At 40.1% G+C, this 27,186-nt stretch overlaps 2 protein-coding genes across 3 annotated transcripts in view; both read left to right on the top strand.

Moving 5' to 3' along the window:
* The window catches only part of LOC140741096 (1-phosphatidylinositol 4,5-bisphosphate phosphodiesterase delta-3-like), a 94,589-nt gene extending 88,776 nt beyond the window's left edge, over positions 1–5,813 (top strand). For both annotated transcript variants that reach the window (XM_073070833.1, XM_073070834.1), the window contains exons 14-15: positions 1,863–2,012; positions 5,216–5,813. In XM_073070833.1, coding sequence (XP_072926934.1) covers positions 1,863–2,012; positions 5,216–5,304 — 239 coding nt within the window. In that variant the 3' untranslated portion in view covers positions 5,305–5,813. The remainder of the gene's footprint in view (positions 1–1,862; positions 2,013–5,215) is intronic.
* A 5,372-nt stretch (positions 5,814–11,185) lies between these two features.
* The window catches only part of rnf113a (ring finger protein 113A), a 35,988-nt gene continuing 19,987 nt past the window's right edge, over positions 11,186–27,186 (top strand). Inside the window, exons 1-2 of the mRNA XM_073070819.1 lie at positions 11,186–11,332; positions 12,776–12,855. Coding sequence (XP_072926920.1) covers positions 11,236–11,332; positions 12,776–12,855 — 177 coding nt within the window. The 5' untranslated portion in view covers positions 11,186–11,235. The remainder of the gene's footprint in view (positions 11,333–12,775; positions 12,856–27,186) is intronic.

The raw sequence follows: 27,186 nt of genomic DNA, 5'->3' as shown, positions 1-27,186 counted from the left end.
ATTCTACCCCTTACTAAAGGAGATTATAGTCAATGTCGATTAATAACTCAATTTAGATGGCCGATAAATGGTATAAAGTATTTAGGTATAAGAGTTGATAATGATATAAAGAATTTATATAAATTAAATTATTTGCCATTATTGAAAAAAATTCAAGAGGATCTTGATAAATGGATGATGTTACCAATAACATTAATAGGTAGAGTCAATGCTGTAAAAATGAATATATTCCCTAGATTACAATATTTCTTCCAAACATTACCAATACAATTACCGCAGAAATTTTTTCAAGAGTTAAATAAATGTGTGAGGAAATTCCTTTGGAAAGGTAAGATGTCAAGAATATCGTTGGAAAAATTGACATGGAAATTTGACCTAGGAGGGTTACAATGACCAAATTTTAAGAATTATTACAAAGCAAATCCACTTAGATTTATTGCATCTTTTTTTGATGAAGATAAACTGGCATGGATTAGAATAGAATTAGACAAAATAGGAGAAAATATACCAGAAGGTTTTATATATAAATGGGAATCTAAATGGATACGGGAAAAGAAAGAATCTCCTATACTAAAACATTTGATTGATTTATGGAATAAGATAAATGTTGATGAAGAGATAAAGAAATCTTTATTAGCAAAGAGACCTTTAATTCAAAATAAACTTATCCCTTTTACAATGGATAATCAACTTTTATATAACTGGTTTCACAAAGGGATTAGATATATAGGAGACTGTTTTGAAAGAGGTATATTAATGTCATTTGACCAATTAAAGAATAAATATAAAATATCAAATAACACTCTTTTCTGTAATTTCCAATTAAGGGCTTATTTAAGAGATAAACTGGGTCAAACAATGTTATTGCCTAAACCTAATGAAATAGAAACTTTAATTCATAAAGGAAAAATTAAAAAAATTATTTCTGGTATGTATAATTTGATTCAAAATCAGGCAATTAAACAAGGAATTCATAAGTCAAGACAAAAATGGGAAACTGATTTGAATATTAAAATTGATGAAACAAGTTGGTCAAGATTATGTATTGACAGTATGACAAATACAATAAATGTTCGACTAAGATTAGTACAATATAACTTTTTACATCAAATATATATTACACCACAAAAAATAAATAGATTTAACTCAAATTTATCTGATCAATGTTTTCGATGTAATCAAGAAATTGGTACTTTTTTACACTCTACTTGGTCTTGTTTTAAAATTCAACCTTTTTGGACAAATTTAAGAGTTTTACTGGAACAAATTATTGGAATACAACTTCCACATAATCCAATATTATTTTTACTAGGCGATATTGAAGTGATAAAATCGAAATCCAAATTGAATAAATTTCAGAAAGAATTCATAAAAATTGCATTGGCAGTAGCCAAAAAGGCTTTTGCAGTTACTTGGAAATCGGATTCATACTTAAGTATAGATCGTTGGAAGAATGAAATTTTTAGCTGCATTCCACTTGAAAAAATTACTTATAATTTAAGAGATAAATATGAAATATTTCTGAAAATTTGGCACCCTTATTTACAAAACATAGGATTAAATATATAGGTGCTCCGAAGATAAAATTATTGGTTATCTGGGGAAAGAAATAAATATACATATCAAAGTTATTATGAACTCCGTGGAGCATGTGGGGATCTTCCGATATCCAGGCATTCTTTCTTTCTTTCTTTTTCCTTTCTTTCTTTCTTTTTTCTTCTTTTTTTTCTATAGGGATATGTTAGGGGGGAGGGGGAAGGGTTGATAATTGGTTTTTCTTTCTGTAACCTATTTGAAAATTCAATAAAAAATTTTTTAAAAAATGACAGTAAACAGCCTCTGTGTCCTTTGTGGCATTGCAGGTTTTAACCCGGTGTGGAATGAAGCGCTCCGGTTTACAATCAACGTTCCCGAGTTGGCGTTGATCCGCTTCCTGGTTGAGGATTATGACTCATCGTCCAGCAATGACTTCATTGGGCAGTTCACCCTCCCGTTCACCAGCATGAAAGAAGGTAAGCAGTGGTCTATTGTTCCTGCAGACACTGACATGCCCACTCTCCCCACCCTCGACCACTCCCCCACCCTTGACCTCAAATTAGAAACATAGAAACATAAAAAACCTACAGCACAATACAGGCCCTTCGGCCCACAATGCTGTACCGAACGCGTCCACACCTTAGAAATTACTAGGCTTACCTATAGCCCTCTATTTTTCTAAGCTCCATGTACCTATCCAAAAGCCTCTTAAAAGACCCTATCGTATCCACCTCCACCACTGTTGCCGGCAGCCCATTCCACGCACTCACCACTCTCTGAATAAAAAGCTTACCCCTGACATCTCCTCTGTACCTACTCCCAAGCACCTTAAACCTGTGTCCTCTTGTGGCAACCATTTCAGCCCTGGGAAAAAGCCTCTGACTATCCAAACGATCAATGCCTCTCATCATCTTATACACCTCTATCAGGTCACCTCTCATCCTCCATCGCTCCAAGGAGAGAAGGCCAAGTTCACTCAACCTATTCTCATAAGGGATGCTCCCCAATCCAGGCAACATCCTTGTAAATCTCCTCTGCACCCTTTCTATGGCTTCCACATCCTTCCTGTAGTGAGGCGACCAGAACTGAGTACAATACTCCAAGTGGGGTCTGAGCAGGGTCCTATATAGCTGCAACATTACCTCTCGGCTCCTAAATTCAATTCCACAATTAATGAAGGCCAATGCACCGTATGCCTTCTTAACCACAGAGTCAATCTGTGCAGCTGCTTTGAGCGTTCTATGGACTCAGACCCCAAGATCCCTCTGATCCTCCACACTGCCAAGAGTCTTAACACTAAAACTATATTCTGCCATCATATTTGACCTACCAAAATGAACCACTTCACACTTATCTGGGTTGAACTCCATCTGCCACTTCTCAGCCCAGTTTTGCATCCTATCAATGTCCCGCTGTAACCTCTGACAGCCCTCCACACTATCCACAACACCTCCAACCTTTGTGTCATCAGCAAGCTTACTAACCCATCCCTCCACTTCCTCATCCAGGTCATTTATAAAAATCACGAAGAGTAAGGGTCCCAGAACAGATCCTTGACGCACTCCACTGGTGACCGACCTCCATGCAGAATATGACCCATCTCTTTGCCTTCTGTGGGCAAGCCAGTTCTGGATCCACAAAGTAATGTCCCCTTGCATCCCATGCCTCCTTACTTTCACAGTAAGCCTTGCATGGGGTACATTATCAAATGCCTTGTTGAAATCCATATACACTACATCTACTACTCTACCTTCATCAATGTGTTTAGTCACATCCTCAAAAAATTCAATCAGGCTTGTAAGACACGACCTGCCCTTGACAAAGCCATGCTGACTATTACTATACCTCTCCAAATGTTCATAAATCCTGCCTCTCAGGATCTTCTCCGTCAACTTACCAATCACTGAAGTAAGACTCACTGGTCTATAATTTCCTGGGCTGTCGCTACTCCCTTTCTTGAATAAAGGAACAACATCCGCAACCCTCCAATCCTCTGGAACCTCTCCTGTTCCCATTGATGATGCAAAGATCATCGCCAGAGGCTCAGCAATCTCCTCCCTCGCCTCCCACAGTAGCCTGGGGTACATCTCATCCGGTCCTGGCGATTTATCCAACTTGATGCTTTCCGAAAGCTCCAGCACATCCTCTTTCTTAATATCTACATGCTTAAGCTTTTCAGTCTGCTGCAAGTCATCCCTACAATCACCAAGATCCTTTTCCATAGTGAATACTGAAGTAAAGTATTCATTAATTACCTCTGCTATTTCCTCCGGTTCCATACATACTTTCCCACTGTCACACTTGATAGGTCCTATTCTTTCAAGTCTTATCCCCTTGATCTTCACATACTTGTAGAATGCCTTGGGATTTTCCTTAATCCTGCTTGCCAAGGCCTTCTCATGGCCCCTTCTGGCTCTCCTAATTTCATTCTTGAGCTCCTTCCTGCTAGCCTTATAATCTTCTAGATCTCTACATTACCTCGCTCTCTGAACCTTTTGTAAGCTTTTCTTTTCTTCTTGACTAGATTTATTACAGCCTTTGTACACCATGGTTCCTGTACCCTACCATAACTTCCCTGTCTCATTGGAACGTACCTATGCAGAACTCCACACAAATGTCCCCTGAACATTTGCCACATTTCTTCTGTACTTTTCCCTGAGAACATCTGTTCCCAATTTAAGCTTCCAATTTCCTGCCTGATAGCCTCATAAGTCCCCTTACTCCAATTAAACGCTTTTCCAACGCGTCTGTTCCTATCTCTCTCCAATGCTATTGTAAAGGAGATAGAATTATGATCACTATCTCCAAAATGCTCTCCCACTGAGAGATCTGACACCAGACCAGGTTCATTTCCCAATACCAAATTAAGTACAGTCTCTCCTCCTGTAGGCTTATCTACATATTGTGTCAAGAAACCTTCCTGAACACACCTAACAAACTCCACCCCATCTAAACCCCTTGCTCTTGGGAGATGGCAATCGATATTTGGGAAATTAAAATCTCCCACCACAACAACTCTTACACCTTTCCAGGATCTGTTTCCCTATCTGCTCCTTGATATCCCTATTAATATTGGGTGGCCTATAAAAAAACACCCAGTAAAGTTATTGACCCCTTCCTGTTCCTAATCTCCACCCACAGAGACTCCATAGACAATCCCTCCATGGCATCCACCTTTTCTACAGCTGTGACACTATCTCTGATCAACAGTGCCACACCCCCACCTCTTTTGCCTCCCTCCCGGTCCTTTCTGAAACACCTAAATCCCGGCACTTGAAGTAACCAAACCTGTCCCTGAGCCATCCAAGTCTCTGTAATGGCCACCACATCATAGCTCCAAGTACTGATCCACGCTCTAAGCTCATCCGCTTTGTTCACAACACTCCTTGTGTTAAAATAGACACATCTCAAACCGTCGGTATGAGCGTGCCCCTTCTCTATCACCTGCCTATCCTCCCTCATACACTGTCTCCAAGCTTTCTCTATTGATTCCTTCTATATCTCCAACTAAACTATAGGCCACCATATGCGTTGACAACCTTTGTCACTATCCACCAGTTTTTTGTGTCATTTGCAGACTTGCTCATCTTCATTTTTTTCCAAATTATTTCTGTATATCACTAACAACAGAGGTCACAGTGCCAATGAAGCCTGATGGTGTTTCTGTTTTCCTCTACAGGTTACCGCCACATCCACCTGCTGACCAAGGATTCCAGGCCCCTCTCACCTGCCACTCTCTTTGTTCGGATCAGGATTAAGAGTGTGTAATGTGGAGCGGGCTGACAGTGAGAAGGCAAAAGTGGAGGTGTTGATGCACCGCCCGTTCCCCTGCTCCGTGCTGGTGACAGCAGGTTGGTGTGCAGGGAGCCTATGATGTTGGCTAACTTTGCACATTTAACAATGCCACACCATGACACAGATAACACTGTAGCACAAAGCTCTGCTGCTTTCACCAGGAGCTCAGTCAGCTTCCTCTGCATAGTTGACAGCCCCAGTCTGACCACAGACAGCTGTGGGAGACAGATCTCTCATCTTCAGTGAAGATCCTGCCTAAAAGTGAACTAAATCTAAAACTCGCTCATTAAATCCAGGAAAATTCACAAACGAGAGAAGTGAAACTTCTTCCCCAGGCTGGGGTCTGGGCTCTTCAACTCCTGCTGTGTTGTGGGTTCATACAAAGGTCCCATCCCAGCTGTATAACACTGCTTGTTATAGCAAGTATGGGGGTGCTTCCTCCAGATGTACTTATATATTAAATAAGCTACATATTTTACAAAGTGTTTTGTTTGGTGTTTTGTAAAACCACAGAGGTCATGACACCTCCGATTCTGCCCACCCAGTATGCATGACTAACATCTAATTTTGAGGAACACAACTCCCCAGAAACTATTTTGAAAGACCACATTTATTCACTTCCTACCACATAGAAGGATCTATTTGGCCTGTCAACTCAAACTGATACTAACACATAAATCCCGTCTATCCCATTCCCCATCAGCTTGTTTCCCTACTCCCAGTGACTTCTCTCTCACATGTCCAACTACTCCTCCTCTGATTCTTCCACCACTCTGCTACATACCCATCAACTTTCACATTTTTGGAAATGTGGGAGGAAGTCGGAGCACCCAAGGGAAACCCAAATAATCACATGGAAAACATGGAAACTCTGAAACTGACACCTGAGGTCAGGATTACTTACTGAACCACTGCACACAAAACTTCACTTGAAAATCATTCAATGCACATTGGCATACTGACAGACACAGTGGGATTGGGATAACCCTTCACCCAGTTGTCCCATCACCCAGACCTTGCACCTATCACCTAAACCCCTATTACCTGTCTCTTTTTGGGTGAGCTACATTGAACAGAGTGCTCTAACTGTGATTATACATTTCCTGCGTCAGTACTCTGTGATTCAACCAGGAACAGAGTCTATGCCAAAGCAGCCTCTTTACTTGGTCTCAGGGAGCTTAATTATGAGCTTCCTCCCCCTACACTGTTCAGTACCCTACCACTGATCAATCACCATCACCTTGTTCATCTCCCGCACCCACTTGTTGCTTTGCCACTTGTGTAAGACCATAAGACATAGGAACAGAATTAGGCCATTCAGCTCATCAAGTCTGCTCCACCATACCATCATGGCTGGTTTATTTTCCCTCTCAACCCCATTCTCTTGCCTTCTCCTTGTAATCTTTGGCACCCTTACTAATCAAGAACCTATCAAACTCCGCTTTTAACATATCCACCTATCCTACCGTCAACAGCTTCCTTTTCACTCTTCACTATCAACCACACAGCCAATGTTGGCGTCATTTCAGCATCTTTAATTTGAAATCGCTGACAGTGACCAAAAGTCAGTCCTGCTCTTGGTGCAAGGAAACCACCCTTCCACTCCAACAAAACTGGGCTTCCAATCCCATTTTTCAAAATGATTACATTTTCAGCCACAGGAGATGAGGTAATCAAGAAACAAAGTAGAGACACAAGAAGGACTTCAGATGCTGGAAATATGAAGCGACTTGCAAAAAGGAATAACACTTCTGCTGAGTTCCTCCAACATTTAGTCGGTTGTTCAAGAAACAAAGTACTTGGGGCACAGGCAGCCAAGTCTCAGGGAGCTTGGCTGATGTAGCAGCCACAAGATTGATTATCATAATGTAGGTTATTGATTGCACATTACCCAGCACAATGAACTCTGTGGGATCTATTGCACTCATCAGAAAGAGCAGGCAAGGCTGCAGCTTAAACATAGAGTTCCTGGCCTGCATCATTTCCTCAGTGCCACTTTGACATAGAAATCCCTTTGCACTGCCACACTCACTCAGAAATACACTTCAAATGGAGTCGTGCTCCTTGGGCATCAGATCAGTCTAATGAGTTCCTGTAACTTGCGCAACATTCCCTTAAGGTCGCCACTCTCCTCCATCAGTCACGCAGCAGTAGCCAAGGGCTGACCTCCAACACTGACACAATCAGGGCCCAGTTACTGGATTGGCTGAGGAGACAGATGCAGGAAAGTAAGTTGTGGAAAAGAAGGTTTTATGTTGGCAAGTATCTGGCAAATTGAATATAAACTGTGAACCTGTCCATTTCAGTCCTCCCTGGGTGCAGCACTCCCTCTGCTGGGCTCTCCTTCAGCGCTGCTCGAGCTCACTCAGGAAACTGCTCCTCTAGTGGTTCAGCACTCTGCTGAAAGAAACGTCAACAATGACACATCACAACACATCTCTCCCTGAACACTGCATGTCTGTATAACAAAAAGCTGGCCACATGAAATTATGGCCCCATAAAGGAAAAAAGGAACTACAGCGATTTTGAATCTCTCTTCATGTAAAAGTCATCCCAATAATAGCAGTGGGTCTTGTACTAGATGAAGAGAGAGGGGAATTTAAAACAACCATAATCACTGGAGGAAAATGATTAGAACTCATGGTGCTAAGGCTGCCAAGTGTTTTGGCAGAACACACAAAATGCTGGAGGAACTACACAGGCCAGGCAGGATCTACATATGGAAATGAATAAACAGTCGACGTTTCAGGCCAAGACCCTTTTTCAGGACTGGAAAGGAAGGGTGAAGATGTCAGAATAAAAAGATGGGGGGGGGGGGAGAGGGGAAGGAGGATAGCTAGAAGGTGATAGGTGAAGCCAAATGGGGAGGAAAGATAAAGGGCTGGAGAAGAAGGAATCCAATAGGAGAGGAGAGTGGACAATAGGAGAAAGGGAAGGAGAAGGGGATCCAGGGGGAGGTGATAGGCAGATGAGGAGAAGAGGTAAGAGGCCAGAGTGGGGAATTAAAGAAGAGGGAAGGGGGAGGTGGTAAAATGACTGGAAGTTGGATAAATTGAGGTTCATGCCATCAGGTTGGAGGGTACAGAATACAAGGTGCTGCTCCTCCACCCTGAGAGTGGCCTCATCATGGCAGAAGAGGAGGCCGTGGATCGATGTGTCTATTCCAATTGGGATTGGAATTAAAATGGTTGGCCACTGGGAAATCCCACGTGGGTGCCCATGGCTACACCTTGAGTTTGGAGAAAGTGGGAGTAGCTGAAAAAAAAAGTTGATCCTGAGGATTAGTTCTGCCAGGCGGAGGTGGGGTCGTTGAGAAAGAAGCGGAGAGCGTTAAGGACTGTGCTCACCTGCATGTTGAGGTCTAGGGAGAAGAGGTTGTAGAGGTGATGGATACGTTTTTTGTGATCTTACAAAAACTGTTGGATTCTGGAAAGGTCCTTGTGGTAAATATAACACCCGTTTCAGGAAAGTAGAGAAGCAGAAAGCAGGAAGTGGCAGTCAGACTGACCTCTGTCCACGGGAGAGTGATGAAGTCATTTATTTGGAAAGCTGTAGCTGGGTGTAATAAAACTAAGCAGTATCAATGTGGGTTCATGAGAGGGACGTTACAATCAGTGTGGTAAAGGGGAACCAGCAGATCGGGTGTTCTTGGATGCCTAGAAGGTGCCATATAAAAGGCTTCTGCACCAGGTAAAAGCTCCTGTCTCTGGGGTGTATTAGTGGGGGTAGAGGAACTATGGTCAGCATATGAGTTCTGTTAGCATGCATGGAGGATGGGGTAACTAAAAGCCTGGATAGAGGGTCATTTGTAGGTTGGCTGCTGTAACTGTGAGTTGCTTCCGATCAGTATAGAGACCTCAAGGATATGCAATCCACATTACTGAAGGAGGTTTCAAAAGTGGCGGAAAGCAAGATGTGAGGACAGAGTCAGCAGAAGAATAGTGTTATGTTAAGTGAACAGGCAACAGGCCGGTAGCTGGACTGTAATGAGAGGGTCCATGAGACATAGGAGCAGAATTGGACCATTTGACCCATCAAGTCTGATCCGCCATTCAATCGTGGCTGATTCTTTTTTCCTATCTCCTCAACCCCAGTTCCCGGCTTTCTCCCTGTAACCTTTGATACCATGCCCAATCAAGAACCTATCAATCTCTGCCTTAAGTACACCCAATGACCTGGCCTCCACAGCTGAATGTGGAAACAAGTTCCACAAATTCACCACCCTTTGGCTAAAGAAATTTCCCCGCATCTCTGCTTTAAATGGATGCCCTTCTATCCTGAGGCTGTGCCCTCTTGTCCTGGACTCTCCCACCATGGGGAAACATCCTTTCCACATCTACTCTATCTAGGCCTTTCAACATTCAAAAGGTTTCAATGAGATCCCCCTCATCCTTCTGAATTCCAACGAGCACAGACCCAGAGCCATCAAACGTACCTCATATGATAACCCTTTCATTCCTGGAATCATCCTTGTGAACCTTCTCTGGACTCTCTCCAATGCCAGCACATCTTTTCTAAGATGAGGGGCCCAAAACTGTTCACAAACTCAAGGTGAGGTCTCACTAGTGCCTTATAAAGCCTCAGCATCACATCCCTGCTCTTGTATTCTAGACCTCTTGAAATGAATGCTAACATGGCATTTGCCTTCCTCACCATTGACTCAACCTGCAAGTTAACCTTCAGGGTGTTCTGCACAAGGACTCCCAAGTCCCTCTGCATCCCACATTCCTGGATTTTCTCCCCATTTCGAAAATAGTCCACACATTCATTTCTACTACCAAAGTGCATCACCAGGCATTTTCCAACATTGTATTTCATTTGTCACTTTCTTGCCCATTCTACTAAACTGTCTAAGTCCTTCTGCATCCTACCTGTTTCCTCAACAACAGCACAAGTCCCTTTCCCACCCCTCTCTGTCACACACACACACACACACACACACACACACACACACACACACACACACACACACACACACACACACACACACACACACACACACACACACACACACACACACACACACACATCTCCAACCCAGGACAGACCACATCCACGATTCCATTCCTTGTCCTTGGATTCTCAGACTCACCAACATTGGGCTTCCAACTTCAGACTTCACCCTAGGACTTGCCGATCATGGGTAAAGGGGATAGCTCCAGTTATTTAAAATAAAGGTGTGTAGAAACTTGTCTCAGAAGGTGATGAACCTCTGGAACTCTCTGTCCCTGAGTGTGGTGAAGGCCAGAATCATTAGATATAATTAATGTGGAGATAGATAAATATTTGAAAGATTAGAGAATCAAGGGTTATGCGGAATTGACACGAGAGAAGTTGAGGTTATCATAGATCCGCTGTGATCAAACTGAATTCACTGGTCATCTTCAAGGGGCAATGCTCCTATTTTCCTGTGTTCACGGTTTCAGAATAAGTGGCTTCCCATCATAGGGATGAGGTTTTTTCTCTCAGAGAATTGTAGTCTTTAGAACTCTTGTCTTCAAAAAGGAATAGGAGAGATGGATGGATTCTTATTGTGAAAGGTTGTCAAAGGTTACAGGAAAAAGGAGGTGACACTGCTATCAGAGTGCGCATGGTTGTATTGATCCACAGTGGCCAAGAGGCTTTCAGCTCCAATTGTGTATATCCTTCACTAGCTTTCAGTGGCTGTTAACCCATCTCTGGATCTCCCCCTCACTGCCCATCACTCTCCCTTCAACCCAACCTTCTAACCCTATCCCCTACCCATATCTCCCTCCCTCCATGCACTCTCCCACACTCAACACCTCCCATCTGATCCCCCTATGTCCCCCGTCCCCGCCCACACGTTTCCTGCAGGTACTGCCTCCCTCCGCCGCTGGGCGTCGCTGCTCTCGCACTGACCCAGCGCACCGAGCTGAGGACAAGATGGCGGAATCGGGAGCTCCGGTCTGTGGGTTTGTGTTTAAAAAGTCCGGGAAGCGGTTCGCTGGGAGGAAACGGAGAGTGTCCGGTGGTGAGAAAGGTAATGGTCCATGTTCTTTTTTCCTGACCCATTCAGACGCCCAGACTGCGACTCCCTCAGCTTTCAGTGATAACCGTGCGGTGATATCCTGTGGCAGGAGGGATGGTCTAGGGTTCACTGGGAGAAGGGGGTGGCACCCTCCTGTGCTCTGGGGAACGGGGGGGGGGGGGTCAACCTGGGTTCAGGGGTACGGGGGTCTCAGTTGACAATTCCAGGGGTCTTGCAACAGCTGGAGGAGACTTGAGATTGTTGCCTTCATAAACCAGGCCGTAGAATGTAAGAGCAGGGAGGATGTGGAACAATTTTAAACACATCGCACAGTTCTAGTCACAACAGTAGAGAAGATGTGACTGTACTGGTGGGGTGCAGAGGAGACTCACCACAATGTTGCCTGGGATGTAGCGCTTCAGTTATGAAGGGAGATTGGACAAGCTGGGATTTGTTTTCCTTGGAAGTATGAGAGGCTGAGGTTGACCTGATAGAAGTCTGTTGCTTCTAACTATAGGTGTAAGAGAAGGGGCAGAACAATTCGGGAGGGATTAAGGAAGATTTTTTTTGCCTAGAGGATGGTTGGAATCCAAAATACACTACTTAAGGGGGTGGTAGAGACAGAAACTCATAAATTTAAGAAGGTTACTTCAATACCTGGTGCTGATTTAGGAAGATGGGAAATGGGTTTTATGGGTCTTTAGCTCTCTGGCAGGACAGGTGGGACATATACCAAAAAGATGATTTGCACTTGATCTGGAGAACATTTAATATCCTTGGTGGGAGATTTGTTAGTGCTACTCAGGGCAGTTTAGAGTGGTAGGGGATAGGAAGCACAGCAATACAGAGACCTGGTTGTGTGAGGGACAGGGCTGGCAGCTCAACATTCCTAAGTTTCATTGTTTTATATGTGCTAGAGACTGGGTTTTAAAAAGTGGAGGGGTTACATTACAGATAAGAGAGAATGACACAGCAGTACACAGAGTGGCAGGTGCCTGGAAAAACTTACTGGGGTAGTAGTGGAAACAAATTTTTGTATAGTTTAAGATGGACACATGAATAAGAAGGCAATGGATACACAGGAAGACATTTAGTATAAATTATCATGATTAGCACAGCACTGTGGGTTGAATGGTCTGTCCAGTGCTATCTAGGTGAGCATTTAAATTGCCAAGGCAATGAAGGCTGCAGACCAATTGCTAATGTTAGAATTAGTGTAAACAGGTACTTAATGTTCAGTATGGACAGGCTGAGCCAAAGGCCTGTTTCTGTGAGACCCCAGACTCCAATGAGTGCATAATATTGATGGGTCTGATTAGAATCTGGAGACTGTGCTCTAGATCCTGAAGAGTTACTCTTGTACTGAGTAAAACTCAGGATTTTTGTCAAGACAGAGTTTGCCTCTTGCTATGAGCAGTGCTGTACTGAGTGTTTCACTGCCCCTCTATTTCACAGATAGCAGTGGAGATGATGATGGAAACACTGTGGTACGGAGAGAAAAGAGAAAGACTATGCCAAATCCCATGATTCAAAAGGTGAGTGCTGAGTCTGATTGATTGAAAGGCTCAGATTGATAGGAAAGTAAGTTGCCATAGAAATACAGTGGATTCTAGGAAACTGGGACACATTGGAACATGAGAGGTGCTGGGAAGTAGGTACAGAGGAGATGTCAGGGGTAAGTTTTTTGTGCAGAGAGTGGTGAGTGCGTGGAATGGGCTGCCGGCAATGGTGGTGGTGGAGGCAGAAACAATAGGGTCTTTTAAGAGACTCCTGGGTGGTTATAGACAATAGGTGCAGAAGTAGACCATTTGGCCCTTCGAGCCTGCACCGCCATTTTGAGATCATGGCTGATCAATTACTATCAATACCCGGTTCCTGCCTTGTCCCCATATCCCTTGATTCCCCTATCCATAAGATACCTATCTAGCTCCTTCTTGAAAGCATCCAGAGAATTGGCCTCCACTACCTTCTGAGGCAGTGCATTCCAGACCCCCACAACTCTCTGGGAGAAGAAGTTTTTCCTTAACTCTGTCCTAAATGACCTACCCCTTATTCTCAAACCATGCCCTCTGGTACTGGACTCTCCCAGCATCTGGAACATATTTCCTGCCTCTGTCTTGTCCAATCCCTAAATAATCTTATATGTTTCAATCAGATCCCCTCTCAATCTCCTTAATTCCAGCGTGTACAAGCCCAGTCTCCCTAACCTCTCTGCGTAAGACAGTCCAGACATCCCAGGAATTAACCTCGTGAATCTACGCTGCACTTCCTCTACAGCCAGGATGTCCTTCCTTAACCCTGGAGACCAAAACTGTACACAATACTCCAGGTGTGGTCTCACCAGGGCCCTGTACAAATGCAAGAGGATTTCCTTGCTCTTGTACTCAATTCCCTTTGTAATAAAGGCCAACATTCCATTAATCTTCTTCACTGCCTGCTGCACTTGCTCATTCACCTTCAGTGACTGATGAACAAGGACTCCGAGATCTCTTTGTATTTCTCCCTTACCCAACTCTACACCGTTCAGATAATAATCTGCCTTCCTGTTCTTACTCCCAAAGTGGATAACCTCACACTTATTCACATTAAACGCCATCTGCCAAGTATCTGCCTACTCACCCAGCCTATCCAAGTCACCCTGAATTCTCCTAACATCCTCATCACATGTCACACTGCCACCCAGCTTAGTATCATCAGCAAATTTGCTGATGTTATTTTCTATGCCTTCATCCAAATCATTGACGTAAATGGTAAACAGCTGTGGTCCCAATACCGAGCCCTGTGGCACCCCACTAGTCACCACATGCCATTCCGAGAAACACCCATTCACCGCTACCCTTTGCTTTCTATCTGCCAACCAGTTTTCTATCCATGGAGCTTAGAAAAATAGAGGGCTATGGGTAAAGCCTAGGTAGCTTTAAGGTAGGGATATGTTCGGCACAACTTTGTGGGCTGAAGGCCCTGTGTTGTGCTGTAGGTTTTCTATGTTTCTAAGTACGTTTTGGCCCAATTAGCTGAAATTTCATGGAAATAGTCAAAAAAGGTATATAAAATAGGACACACTATGATTTAACTGAGTAGCAAATTATGTACTTAAATGAAGTACAGAAAAAATTAGAGCACTGCCAATGCTACTGCAGTACTATAAAACTGCATCAGTTCCTAATAGTAATCGACAAAGGAATTCATCCAGTGTGCACTGCCATGTTCTTTTGATTGACTGTAAATAAACAATAAGCACAGACACCTAATGCAGTTAATGAACTGCCTTCATAGCCTTCCTGCATGAAGTATTGTTGCAATCCAATGATAAAATTCCAGGAATCCTGTGTAGTCACTGGCTCAAGTTCATCTTCATCACTTTACTCAGTTTAATATTTCCCACCTTGTTGTTTTGATACAATGCTTTTGATGATTGATCCTCCAAGTCTTCATAGCTTTTTGAATCAGTGTCTGTTGGCCCACTTGGCTAACAAAAGCACACACAACTGATGCTATTTAAAAACTGTTCACTAAGCATGGTGTAGTCTCCAATGGCCACACAAGTATATGTGACGGATGCTAGTTACAAATTGTTCGGCACCAGTCTCCTGTCCCAATTAAGTGGCATAGTGTCCCAAATAAACAAAAGGAATTTTTTTTCAATTTTTTTTGTTCTTTAACAGTTGTCACAAATAACTACTGCCCCAATTTAACCAGAATCTGCTGTATAAGGAAATGTGACACTGAGCATTCTGGCAGAATTTTAAACAAAATTATCTGAATGGTGAGAGATGGCAAAGCTTTGAGATGCCAAGAAATCTATATGTCCTAGTACATGATTCACAAAAGGCTACTGTGCAGGTACAGTAAGTAATTGGGGAAAGCTAACATAGTATATTTTTTGCTAGGGGAACTGAATATGAGTAGTGAGATTGTTTATTCAGCAAGTTGGTGATGCCACATCTGGAGTACCGATGTAGTTCAGTGATGGTTTACTGGACTGATGATGACCAGGCATAAGAAGGCAAGGAAGTAAGAGCATGGGTAGACCATACAGCCCCTCTAGTCTACCCCATCATTAAATCTGATCGTGGCTGAAATATCCCAGGCGTGAGAGTGTTGTGACCACCTCTATCACTGTTCAGTTTCCTGCTGCTTCCTCCCTCTCCAAGTCCAGGTTGTAGCAAGTGGTCCACTCAGCAGAAAAGATCATTGGCTGTCAGCTACCGACATTAAAAGACCTGTTTATCGCCAGAATGAAGAAAAGAGCTGAAAAAGATTACTGCTGACTCCACTCACACTCACAGTCACCTATTCACCAAATTGCCATCACCTCAAGTCCATCACCACCAGGACTACACATCATCTCCGAAGCTTCTTTCCTGTAGCTATCCAGCTTCTCAACAAAACTCACTCAGGTGTAATACTCTAACTGTCCCTGCACAACATTCACTAAATGTTCTTTCTTGCTCTCCTTGTTCTGTTGAAAATTATTGAGTCTGTTCCTGTGTTCACATTTATTTAAGTTTGATTATTGATGTTTGAGTTCTGCTCATGTTGATTGTTGATTGCTCATGGCTGTTGGCACTATTGTCTTGTGAATTGTTGGTTGCTATTGTGTTGTCTGTTATGGTATTGTCCTATGTTTTATGCTTAGCACCAATTCTGGTATGGGTTCACATACTAACAATAAAGTGATTCTGATTCTACTGAACTCTTCCTCTGTACCAGACTCCCAAAGCCCTCATTTGGCTGATTTAAAAACAAAATTATCTATCTCCACTTTAAATTAATTAGTGTCTCCAACTCTCTGGAGTAGAGAATTCCAGATTTTCATCACCCTCTGTGAGAAATAAGTTCTACATACCTGAGTTGTAAATGACCAGCCCCTTATGAAACAATTGTGTACCCCCCCCCCCCAGTCAAGACTCCCACCAGTAAAAACACTGTCAGTGTCCCCTTAGGATTCTGAGGATGATTCAAGATCACCCCTCATTCTTCTAAACTCCAAGGAATGCAGTCCCAACCATTTGACAGGATAAATTCTCATCCCAGGAATTATCCTAGTAATCTCCATCAGAACCTCCAGTGCCACTAGATCCTTTTGTGGGTAAGGGAAACAAAACTTTGCTACAAAGGCATATTATGCTATTTGCCATCTTACTGAATTGCTCCATCTGCCTGCCAACTATTCGAGATTTGTGCAGAAGAAAAGGTAAATTGTATTCTGAGAAAAGGTTGGACAGGCTTGTAAGCTCTTGAAGACACTTGATAGGGCGGATGTAGATTTAGATGTAGGATCACTGGCTAAGCATAGGAGTCAGGAAGGAGGAGAAATTAAGTGGCTAATGAAGGCAGGCATGCAAATGCTGCCTCTATTATTTGAATGCCTTCTTCACCACTCTATGTACCTATGTTGTCATTTTTAAGGACCTGTGACTTTCACCCCAGGATCCCTTTATAAACCAACACTTTTGAAGTCGTTACCATTTTCTGTATCTGTCCCGTTGGTATTTGATATCCCAAAATACATTACTTTACACTTGTCTGGATTAAATTCCATCTGTAACCACTCCACCCAATTTTCCAAATGATCTATATCTAGTTGTTTCCTTATATAGCCTTATTTCAGCCTGTGATCCCTCTGTATATCACAGCTTTTAAGGGTCCTGCCATCTACTGTAGGGTAGATTACAGGGAGGATGATCCTCTTGCTGGGAAGACTGGAACCAGGGACCATGCATTCAACATTAGGGTCAACCATTTATGACAATGTTTGGAGAAATTTCTTCATCCGGGAGGTAGTAAATCTTTGTATTTCTCCATGGAAGAAGGTTTGGAGGCCTGGTTGATGAGAATATTCAAAGCAGATAGATTGACAGAAGGAGTCAAGGGTTAGTGGTAGGTAGAGATATTAAGGTAAAAGATCAGCTTTGATCTCATTAAATTGCCTGAGAAGGGCAAGGGACAGAATAGCCTGTTTCTGGTTGCGCCATTTGTAAGACCCTTTATTAGCAAAGCTCCTCACAATTCTGGACATCTCTTGGTCCTAAGCAAGCGATTCTGACTTCTGTGGTCCTTCCATGTATTTTGCACATTCTGATAACTTTCTCTCTCTTTCCAAGGCTTAATGTCCTTACTAGAATTTGATACCTATACCGATGTCCAATAAGGATTCACTCCTTTGCTCATTACCTCATTCCTCTGCTGTACCAAAAAAAACGAGCATTTGGCAGTTACTGTCTTTGTGTTGAGTGCAATAGTTCACAAACTAACCAAATAGCCCCAATCACTCATGTAGTAGGAATAGGAGAATAGCTTGTGTGATACCACAGATTGAAGGAATCAATAGAGAAAGCTTGGAGACAGTGTATGAGGGAGGATAGGCAGGTGATAGAGAAGGGACACGCTCATACCGACGGTTTGAGATGTGTGTACTTTGACGCATTGAGTGTTGTGAACAAAGCGGATGAGCTTAGAGCGTGGATCAGTACTTGGATCTAGTATGTGGCGGCCATTACAGAGACCTAGATGGCTCAGTGACAGGAATGGTTACTTAAAGTGCTGGGTTTTAGATGTTTCAGAAAGGACAGGGAGGGAGGTGAAAGAAGTGGGGACATGGCACTGTTGATCAGAGATAGTGTCATGGCTGCAGAAAAGGTGGACGTCATGGAGGGGTTGTCTACAGAGTCTCTGTGGGTGGAGGTTAGGAGCAGGAAGGGGTCAATAACTCTACTGTGTTTTTTATAGGCCGCCCAATAGTAACAGGGATATCGAGGAGCAGATAGGGAAACAGATCCTGGAAAGGTGTAATAATAAGAGTTGCTGTGCTGGGAGATTTTAATTTCCCAGATATCGATTGGCATCTCCCAAGAGCAAGGGGTTTAGATGGGGTGGAGTTTGTTAGGTGTGTTCAGGAAGGTTTCTTGACACAGTATGTAGATAAGCCTACAAGAGGAGAGACTGTACTTGATTTGGTATTGGGAAATGAACCTGGTCAGGTGTCAGATCTCTCAGTGGGAGAGCATTTTGGAGATAGTGATCACAGTTCTATCTCCTTTACAATAGCATTGGAGAGAGATAGGAACAGACAAGTTAGAAAAACACTTAATTGGAGGAAGGGGATTTATGAGGCTATCAGGCAGGAAAGTGGAAGCTTAAATTGGGAACAGATGTTCTCAGGGAAATGTACGGAAGAAATGTGACAAATATTCATGGGATATTTGTGTGGAGTTCTTTCTCAATCTTTTTATTGTTATTAATATCAACAAAATAAAATTAATACACAGATAATGGGATTACAAACATACACATTTCGACTAAACATGAAAGAATACATAAGCAATGATTACAGTATAAATGAGTATTCCCAAATCATGGACGATACAATATACAAATAAACAAGACAAACCTAGGTATATCATAGTATATATTAAAAAAAACAGAAAAAAGAAAAAGAAAAAATGGAAAAAAAAGGGCTGTTTATAATATCTCACAAAAATACAAAATCATCAGTGTCGTCAACTCCGATCCTCTCAACATATATAAAATCGAAACTGGAAAAACAAATAGGCTTGGAACAGGGTCATATTACATCATATGAAAATATTGAATAAATGGTCTCCATATCTTTTCAAATTTAATAGAAGTATCAAATACAACACTTCTAATTTTTTCTAAATTTAGACATAACATAGTTTGAGAAAACCAATGAAATACGGTAGGAGGATTAATTTCTTTCCAATTCAACAAAATAGATCTTCTAGCCATTTTTTTAAAAAATTAGTTTTTCAAAACATTTTACAAATTTAAAAAAAAACCCAAATCCCAATGAGGAACATTAATACAGTGCAAAATTAAGCATACAATGACAATATGCTACAAAGGAAGAAAATTTAACAAAAAAAGCACCTAAATTAAAGACAAGTAAGCTTAGTATCCTCCCCAAGCCCCACAACACAAGAAAAAACAGCAACAACTCCAGACCAACCACAACACAATATAGAGAGTATAAATCAGGACAGTCAAACTCCCAGACTGTGAATACACTTGGCAACAGAGGATAATAATGCCTACTACCAGGAAAAAAAAAGGGAGCTGAAAGCAAGGGACCGAAAAGAAAAAAAACCCTAGTCAGGAGGAAGGTTATGAAAGTACTCGATAAAAGGTCCCCAGATCTTATGGAACTTTAGATCCGAATTAAGAACTGAATAATGAATTTTTTCGAGGTCCAAGCAGGCCATAATGTCATTAAGCCATTGCGCATGAGTGGGCGGGGCAACATCTCTCCATCTAAGGAGGATCAAGCGTCTAGCCAGGAGAGAGGCAAAGGATAATATTCGGCATTTGGTCGGACCCAGACATAAATCTGTCTCGCCCCAAAAACCGAACAGAGCAATTAAGGGGTTTGGTTCTAGGTGCTGATTCAGAATACCCGATAATGTAGTGAAGACATCTTTCCAGAATTTCTCCAAGCTAGGACAGAACCAGTACATATGGATGAGAGAGGCCACGCCCCTCTTGCATTTATCACAGAGCGGACTAATGTTAGGGTAGAATCGAGATAGTTTAGATTTAGACATATGGGCTCTGTGAACAATCTTAAACTGTAAAAGGCAATGGCGAGCACAAAGAGAGGTTGAGTTAACCGATTTGAGAACTGAGTCCCAGCTCTCATCGGATAAGGAGATATTTAAATCCTGCTCCCAGGCCATTTTAATTTTATCTACAGGGGCCCGTTGTAAGGCTGCTAATTTAACTCGGATAATTGATATTAAACCTTTACCTAGTGGATTAATGGAAAGAAATAGGTCCATAGCATTTTTCGCAGGCATTTCAGGAAAGTTAGGAATTAAAGGAGCAATAAAGTGTCGGATTTGGAGATATCTGAAAAAATGAGCGTTAGGCAGATTGAACTTAACAGAGAGCTGCTGAAAAGAAGCGAAGCGATTATCAATGAAAAGATCTTCAAAATGTCTAATGCCCTTCCTATACCAAACATGGAATGCTGAATCGTACGTAGTAGGTAAAAAAAGGTGATTATGTGCGACAGGGCTGGAAACGGAAAACACCTGGAAACCATAGCATTTCCTGAACTGAGCCCATATACGCAAAGTGTGTCTAACAAGAGGATTAGCTATTGATCTGGGCAGACTACTAGGGAGTGCAGAGCCAAGAAGTGCAGAGATAGATAATTCTTTAGTGGAGCTCAACTCCATTGCCACCCAGTTAGGGCACTCGGGTTGGCCGTGGAAGAAAGACCAAAAGGTAGCACAACGTATATTAGCTGCCCAGTAATATAAGCGAAAGTTAGGTAAAGCCATGCCACCCTCTTTTTTAGATTTTCGGAGATGGATTTTATTAATTCTAGAGCGCTTATTCTTCCACAGATATGACAAAATAATAGAGTCTAAGGAATCAAAAAAAGATTTAGGAATAAAAATTGGGATAGATTGAAATAAGTATAAAAATTTGGGGAGAACATACATTTTAACAACATTAATACGACCTACCAAAGACATAGATAGAGGTAACCATTGTACCAGACTCTGTTTTATAGTATATGAAAGATTGGCAAAGTTTTCACGAAAGAGATCTTTAAACTTCCTTGTGACTGTAATTCCAAGATAAGTAAATCGATTATGGACTACTTTAAAAGGGAGATCACGAAATGTTAGTTCTTGTGCTTCTTTATTTGGGAAAAGTTCACTCTTAAGTAAATTAAGTTTATAGCCAGAGATCTGGCTAAACTGGTCAAGAAGTGAAAACGTTAGAGGTAAGGATGTAGACGGATTTGAGAGAAAGAGTAATAAGTCATCAGCATAAAGAGAAACTTTATGCTCAACACCCCCTCTCCAAATCCTGGTTAATTCAGGACAGTTTTGAAATGCTATCGCCAGAGGTTCTATAGCCAAATCAAAGAGAAAGGGACTTAAGGGGCATCCCTGACGGGTGCCACGTTTGAGATTTAATACTTGGGATTTCTGAAAATTAGTTAAAACAGAAGCAGTAGGACACAGGTACAGCAATTGGATCCAAGAGATGAAACTTTGACCGAGGTCAAATTTTTCTAAGATTGCAAAAAGGTAGTTCCACTCTATACGATCAAATGCTTTCTCCGCATCGAGGGAAATAACACATTCAGGAATCCCAGTTGGAGGTGAGTATAGGATATTAAATAAACGCCGAATGTTAAAAAAAGGGAGACGGTTTTTAATAAAGCCTGTTTGGTCATCAGAGATAATGGAGGGAATAACGGTTTCTAATCTATGAGCCAAAACTTTAGTTAAGATCTTTACATCAACATTGAGCAGATAAATCGGCCTATACGAGGAACACTCTGTTGGGTCTTTGCCCTTTTTCAATAGAAGAATAATAGATGCCTCATTGAAAGAGGGTGGCAATTTGCCGTAATTAAACGAGTCAGATAGCACTGAAAGTAACTGAGGAGAAAGAAGTGAAGAGAATGATTTATAAAATTCTACAGGGAACCCATCAGGTCCAGGAGATTTCCCTGAGGACAGTGCAGAAATTGCAAAAGATATTTCTTCTGATGATATAGACGCATTGAGTTTGGCTTCAAAATCAGATGAAAGTGAAGGGATATTCAGATTCTGTAAAAATTGATCAACAGAGATATTGTCATTCAAAGATTCAGAGGAATAAAGCCGAGAATAAAAATTTTTAAATGCGTCATTAATTTCTAAATGATCCGATGTGAAGTCTCCGTTCTCCTTCCGGATCTTTGTAATATGTTGTTTGGCTTTGGAACGCCTCAGCTGATTGGCTAGGAATTTACCAGACTTATCCCCATGAATGTAAAAGCGACTCTTGCTTTCGAGAAGTTGGTGTTCGACAGGTTGAGTAGACAGAAGGTTAAATTTGGTTTGGAGTTCAATGCGCTTCTTGTATAATTCAGGATCTTCTAGCCATTAATGTAAGAAATGCAATCATTCGACAAGCGGAAGAGGATAAATGGAGTGAGTCCATCATTGGTAAACCAAAAATTGCAGTAATAGGATGTGGTTGTAAATCAATGTTCAATACCGCAGAAATAATATCAAAAATGTCTTTACAATATTTTTTCAAGAGCGGACATGACCAGAACATATGAGTTAAAGTCGCTATCTCAGAATGACATCTGTCACAAATAGGATTTATATAGGAATAAAAACGAGCCAATTTATCCTTGGACATATGAGCCCTGTGCACAACTTTAAACTGTATTAATGAATGTTTAGCACATATAGATGATGTATTAACTAATTGAAGAATTTTATCCCAATTCTCAATAGGGATAGTAAGGTTAAGTTCTCTTTCCCAATCATTTTTAGTCTTATAAAAGGGCTCTGAACGTATCTTCATAATTATATTGTAAAGTTTTGATATTAACCCTTTCTGAAAAGGATTTAGTTCAAACAAATTCTCCAAAATACCTGAAGACACAAAATTTGGAAAAGTAGGAAGTACAGTATTTAAGAAATTCCTAATATGTAAATATCTAAAAAAATGAAATCTAGGCAAATTATATTTATTAGATAATTGCTCAAAAGACATAAACCAATTATCCAAAAATAAATCAGAAAATCGTAGTAATCCTTTAGTCTTCCAAGCTGAATAAGCTTGGTCTATAATAGAAGGATAAAAAAAGCAAATGGATACAATAGGAATATTTAAAACAAATTGAGTCAACCCAAAAAATTTCCGAAATTGAAACCATATACGTAAAGTATGTTTAACTATCGGGTTGTCAATTTGTTTCGGCAATTTAGAAAGAGCAAAGGGAAGAGAAGTCCCTAAAATAGAACCCAATGCAAATCCTTGTACAGATTTAATTTCCAGGTTCACCCAATGAGGGCTAAAAGATATATCCCAATCCTTTAACCCACATATCAAATATCAGATATTAACTGCCCAATAATAAAATCTAAAATTAGGCAATGCCAATCCACTTTCCTTCCTTGCCTTCTGTAAATAAATTTTACCTAACCTAGGATTTTTATTCTGCCATATATATGAGGAAATTTTTGAATCAACATTAGCAAAGAAAGATTTCGGAATAAAAATAGGTACCGCTTGAACTATATATAAAAACTTGGGTAAAATAACCATCTTAATAACATTAATCCGACCTATCAGAGATAAAGATAGTGGTGACCACTTAGTAAACAAACATTTAATCTGATCGATTAAGGGTAAAAAATTAACCTTAAATAAGTCTTTATAGTTTTTTGTGATTTTAATCCCTAAATAAATAAAAGAGTCATTAACTAATTTAAAAGGTAAATTTCCATAAATTGGAACCTGTCTATTTAAAGGAAACAATTCACTCTTATTAAGATTTAATTTATACCCAGAAAAATCACTAAATTGAGCCAACAATGATAAAACTGCAGGAATGGATTTCTCAGGATCAGAAATAAATAATAATAAATCATCTGCATATAATGATAACTTATGTATATCTGCCCCACGATTAATGCCAAAAATGTTCTGTGATTCTCTGATAGCAATTGCCAAGGGTTCTAAAGCAATATCAAATAATAATGGACTAAGAGGACAGCTTTGTCTAGTACCCCGAAATAAACGAAAAAAGGGAGATCTTTGATTGTTAGTAAGCACCGAGGCGACTGGAGTATGATATATCAGTTTAATCCAAGAAATGAATGTCGGACTAAAATTAAACTTCTCAAGCACATTAAATAAGTATAGCCATTCAACTCTATCAAATGCTTTCTCCGCATCTAATGAAATGACACATTCTGAAGTGCTACGTGAAGGAGTATAAACAATATTCAATAATCTCCTAACATTGAAAAAAGAATAGCGATTTTTAATAAAACTGGTTTGATCTTCCTAAATAATTTGGGGTTATACCTTCTCCAGCCTGGATGCCAGTAACTTGGAAAAGATCTTGGAATCTACATTCAATAAAGATATTGGTCTATAGGATGCACAGTCAGTAGGGTCTTTATCTAGAGAAATGGAAGCTCTATAAAAAGATTGTGGCAAATTGCCCAATCTAATTGCTTCTTCAAAAACCCTGCATAACCAAGGAGAAAGAGTAGCGGAAAAACATTTAAAAAATTCTACTGTATACCCATCTGGACCTGGTGCTTTCCCAGAATTCATAGAGGAAATAACCCCTTTAATTTCTGCATCCGTAATAGGAGTTTCTAATATTGAAAGATCATCTGATGATAATTTTGGAAAATTCAATTTCCCAAGAAAATCACGCATGGTATTACGATCATGAGGGAATTCGGAATGATACAGGGAGGTATAAAAATCTTGAAATGATTTATCTCATCATGGTTAACTGTCAGATCCCCATTCTGCTGACGGATCTTAATAATTTGACGTTTAACCAAAGCATTCTTCAATTGACTAGCTAACAGTTTACCCAAATTATCACTATGTATATAAAAATCAGATCTGGTTTTCATTAATTGATTTTCAATTGAAGATGTAAGTAATAAACTATGTTCCGTTTGAAGTTCAACCCTTTGTTTGTAAAGCTCCTTACTAGGAGTAATCGAATATTTCTTGTCAATCTCTTTAATTTTATCAACCAATAAAAGAGTTTTCTTCTTGATGCGTTTTCTCAGACCATCAGAGTAGGAGATAATCTGTCCACGTATATATGCTTTAAAAGTGTCCCAAAGTGTTCCGCAAGAAATATCATCCGTGGAATTAGTTGAAAAGAAGAAATCGATCTGTTCCTTCATAAATTTAATAAAATCCGGATCTTGCAGTAAGGTAGAATCAAATTGCCATTGTCTAGCACTAGCAGCTGTATCCGTAAATTTAATAGAAAGTTTTAATGGAGCATGGTCAGAGATGGCTATAATATCATAATTACAACCAATTACCGATGGAATAAAACAAGAGTCAATGAAAAAATAATCAATTCTCGAGTAGGAATGATAAACATGTGAGAAAAATGAAAACTCTTTGTCCTTAGAATGCCGAAATCTTCAAATATCAAAAATTCCATTATCAGACAAAAAAGAGTTAATACAAGTGGTAAGTCTGAGTAGATAAAGATTTGTCCATCAAAGGATTTAAACAACAATTAAAGTCACCACCCATTATTAACTTATATTCATTTAGATTAGGTAAAGAAGTAAATAAGGACTTAAAAAAATCGGGACAATCCACATTTGGAGCATAAACATTAACCATAGCAACCTTTTTGTTAAAAAGTAAACTACCGGTAGTAATTAACAAAAATCTACCATTCGAATCCGAAAAGATATCATGTTGGACAAATGCAATAGAGGAGTCAATAAAAATTGAAACTCCCTTTACTTTGGCATTCGAATTCGAATGATACAATTGTCCTCTTTCCTCACATGAGTTTCTTGTACAAAAATAATATGAGCATTAAGTCTTTGGAATACTTTGAAAATCTTTTTCCGTTTAATCGGATGGTTTAAGCCATTAGTATTCCAAGAGACAAAATTAATGGTCTGAGCCATATTTCTGAAATCAACCCTTTGGTATATAAAGAGTTAACCAAATTATGAACTCATGCACCCGGAAGAGGAACAAAAATAAGGGGAGGACCTGGAAGTGACGACATCGCGGACATTTTTGTAGTTTAAAATGAGCCCAAATGAAAAAACTGATAAAAGAAACCCACCCCTTGGACATTGACTTACAACCCCATCCTATTACCGCAATTTTTGGTTTACCAATGATGGACTCACTTTATTCATCTTCTTCCACTTGTCGAATGATTGCATTTCTTACACTAATGGCTAGAAGATCTATTTTGTTGAATTGGAAGGAAATTAATCCTCCTACTGTATTTCATTGGCTTTCTCAAACTATTATGTTTAAATTTAGAAAAAATTAGAAGTGGCGTATTTGACACTTCTACTAAATTTGAAAAGATATGGAGACCATTTATTCAATATTTTCATATGATGTAATCGGACCCTGTTCCAGGCCTATTTGATTTTCCAATTTTGATTTCATGTATGTCAAGAGGATCAGAGTTGACGACACTGATGATTTTGTATTTTTGTGAGATATTATAAACAGCCCTTTTTTTCTCTCCTATTTTTTCTTTTTCTTTCTTGTTTTTTTTTCTTCTATTAGTTATTAGATTTTAGATTAGTTTTTTTGCATAATTTTTTTTCTTTTTTCCTTTTTTTATTTCTTTTTATTTTATATTATGATACACCTTGGTTTGCTTTGTCTGTATATTGTATCATTTACGATGTGGGAATACTCATTTATACTGTAATCATTGTTTTTGTAATCTTTTATAGTTAATTGAAATATGTATGTTTGTAATCTCATTATCTATGTACCAATTTTATTTTGTTATTAATAATGATAATAAAAAGATGGAAAAAGAAAGAAACCCACCCAAGAGGAAAAAACAAGACTATCCCAGCCAGGGATAGGCTGGGAAAAAGAAAAGATGAAACTAAATCTACCCCCCATATCAGCAGAAGACAACTCCGTATATAAAGGATAAAAAAAAGATCCACCCAAACTCTAAAGAAATAATAATCACTATACTAAAACCAAACCACTTAATATAATTGGTAGTAAAAAAAACATAGAGTATAATCACTAGTAACTTATAAATCGGGTTATAACCCAAACAAACTAAAAAAAAATTTAAACTGTGATAAGAGATGCATTATAGGAAGAAGACGAGAGAAAATAAAATGGCGAAATAAAAAAAAAGCCAAAAATATTTTAGAGAAGAAACCGCCATCTTAGTTAAAAAAAATTCACTTTCAAAGGATTAATAATAATGACCAAAGATAAAGTACAGTGGTTGAAGTAAGTAAAATAAAAAGATTAGCATGTCGAGAAAAAAAAACTTTAACTAGAGTATAAAATATAGAGTAAACCTACACCAA

The sequence above is a fragment of the Hemitrygon akajei genome, chromosome 18 (genome assembly GCF_048418815.1).
Source record: "Hemitrygon akajei chromosome 18, sHemAka1.3, whole genome shotgun sequence".
NCBI classification, from domain to species: domain Eukaryota; kingdom Metazoa; phylum Chordata; class Chondrichthyes; order Myliobatiformes; family Dasyatidae; genus Hemitrygon; species Hemitrygon akajei.
The sequence above is the reverse complement of the archived record's forward strand: the minus strand, read 5'-3'. Positions and strand labels throughout refer to the sequence as shown.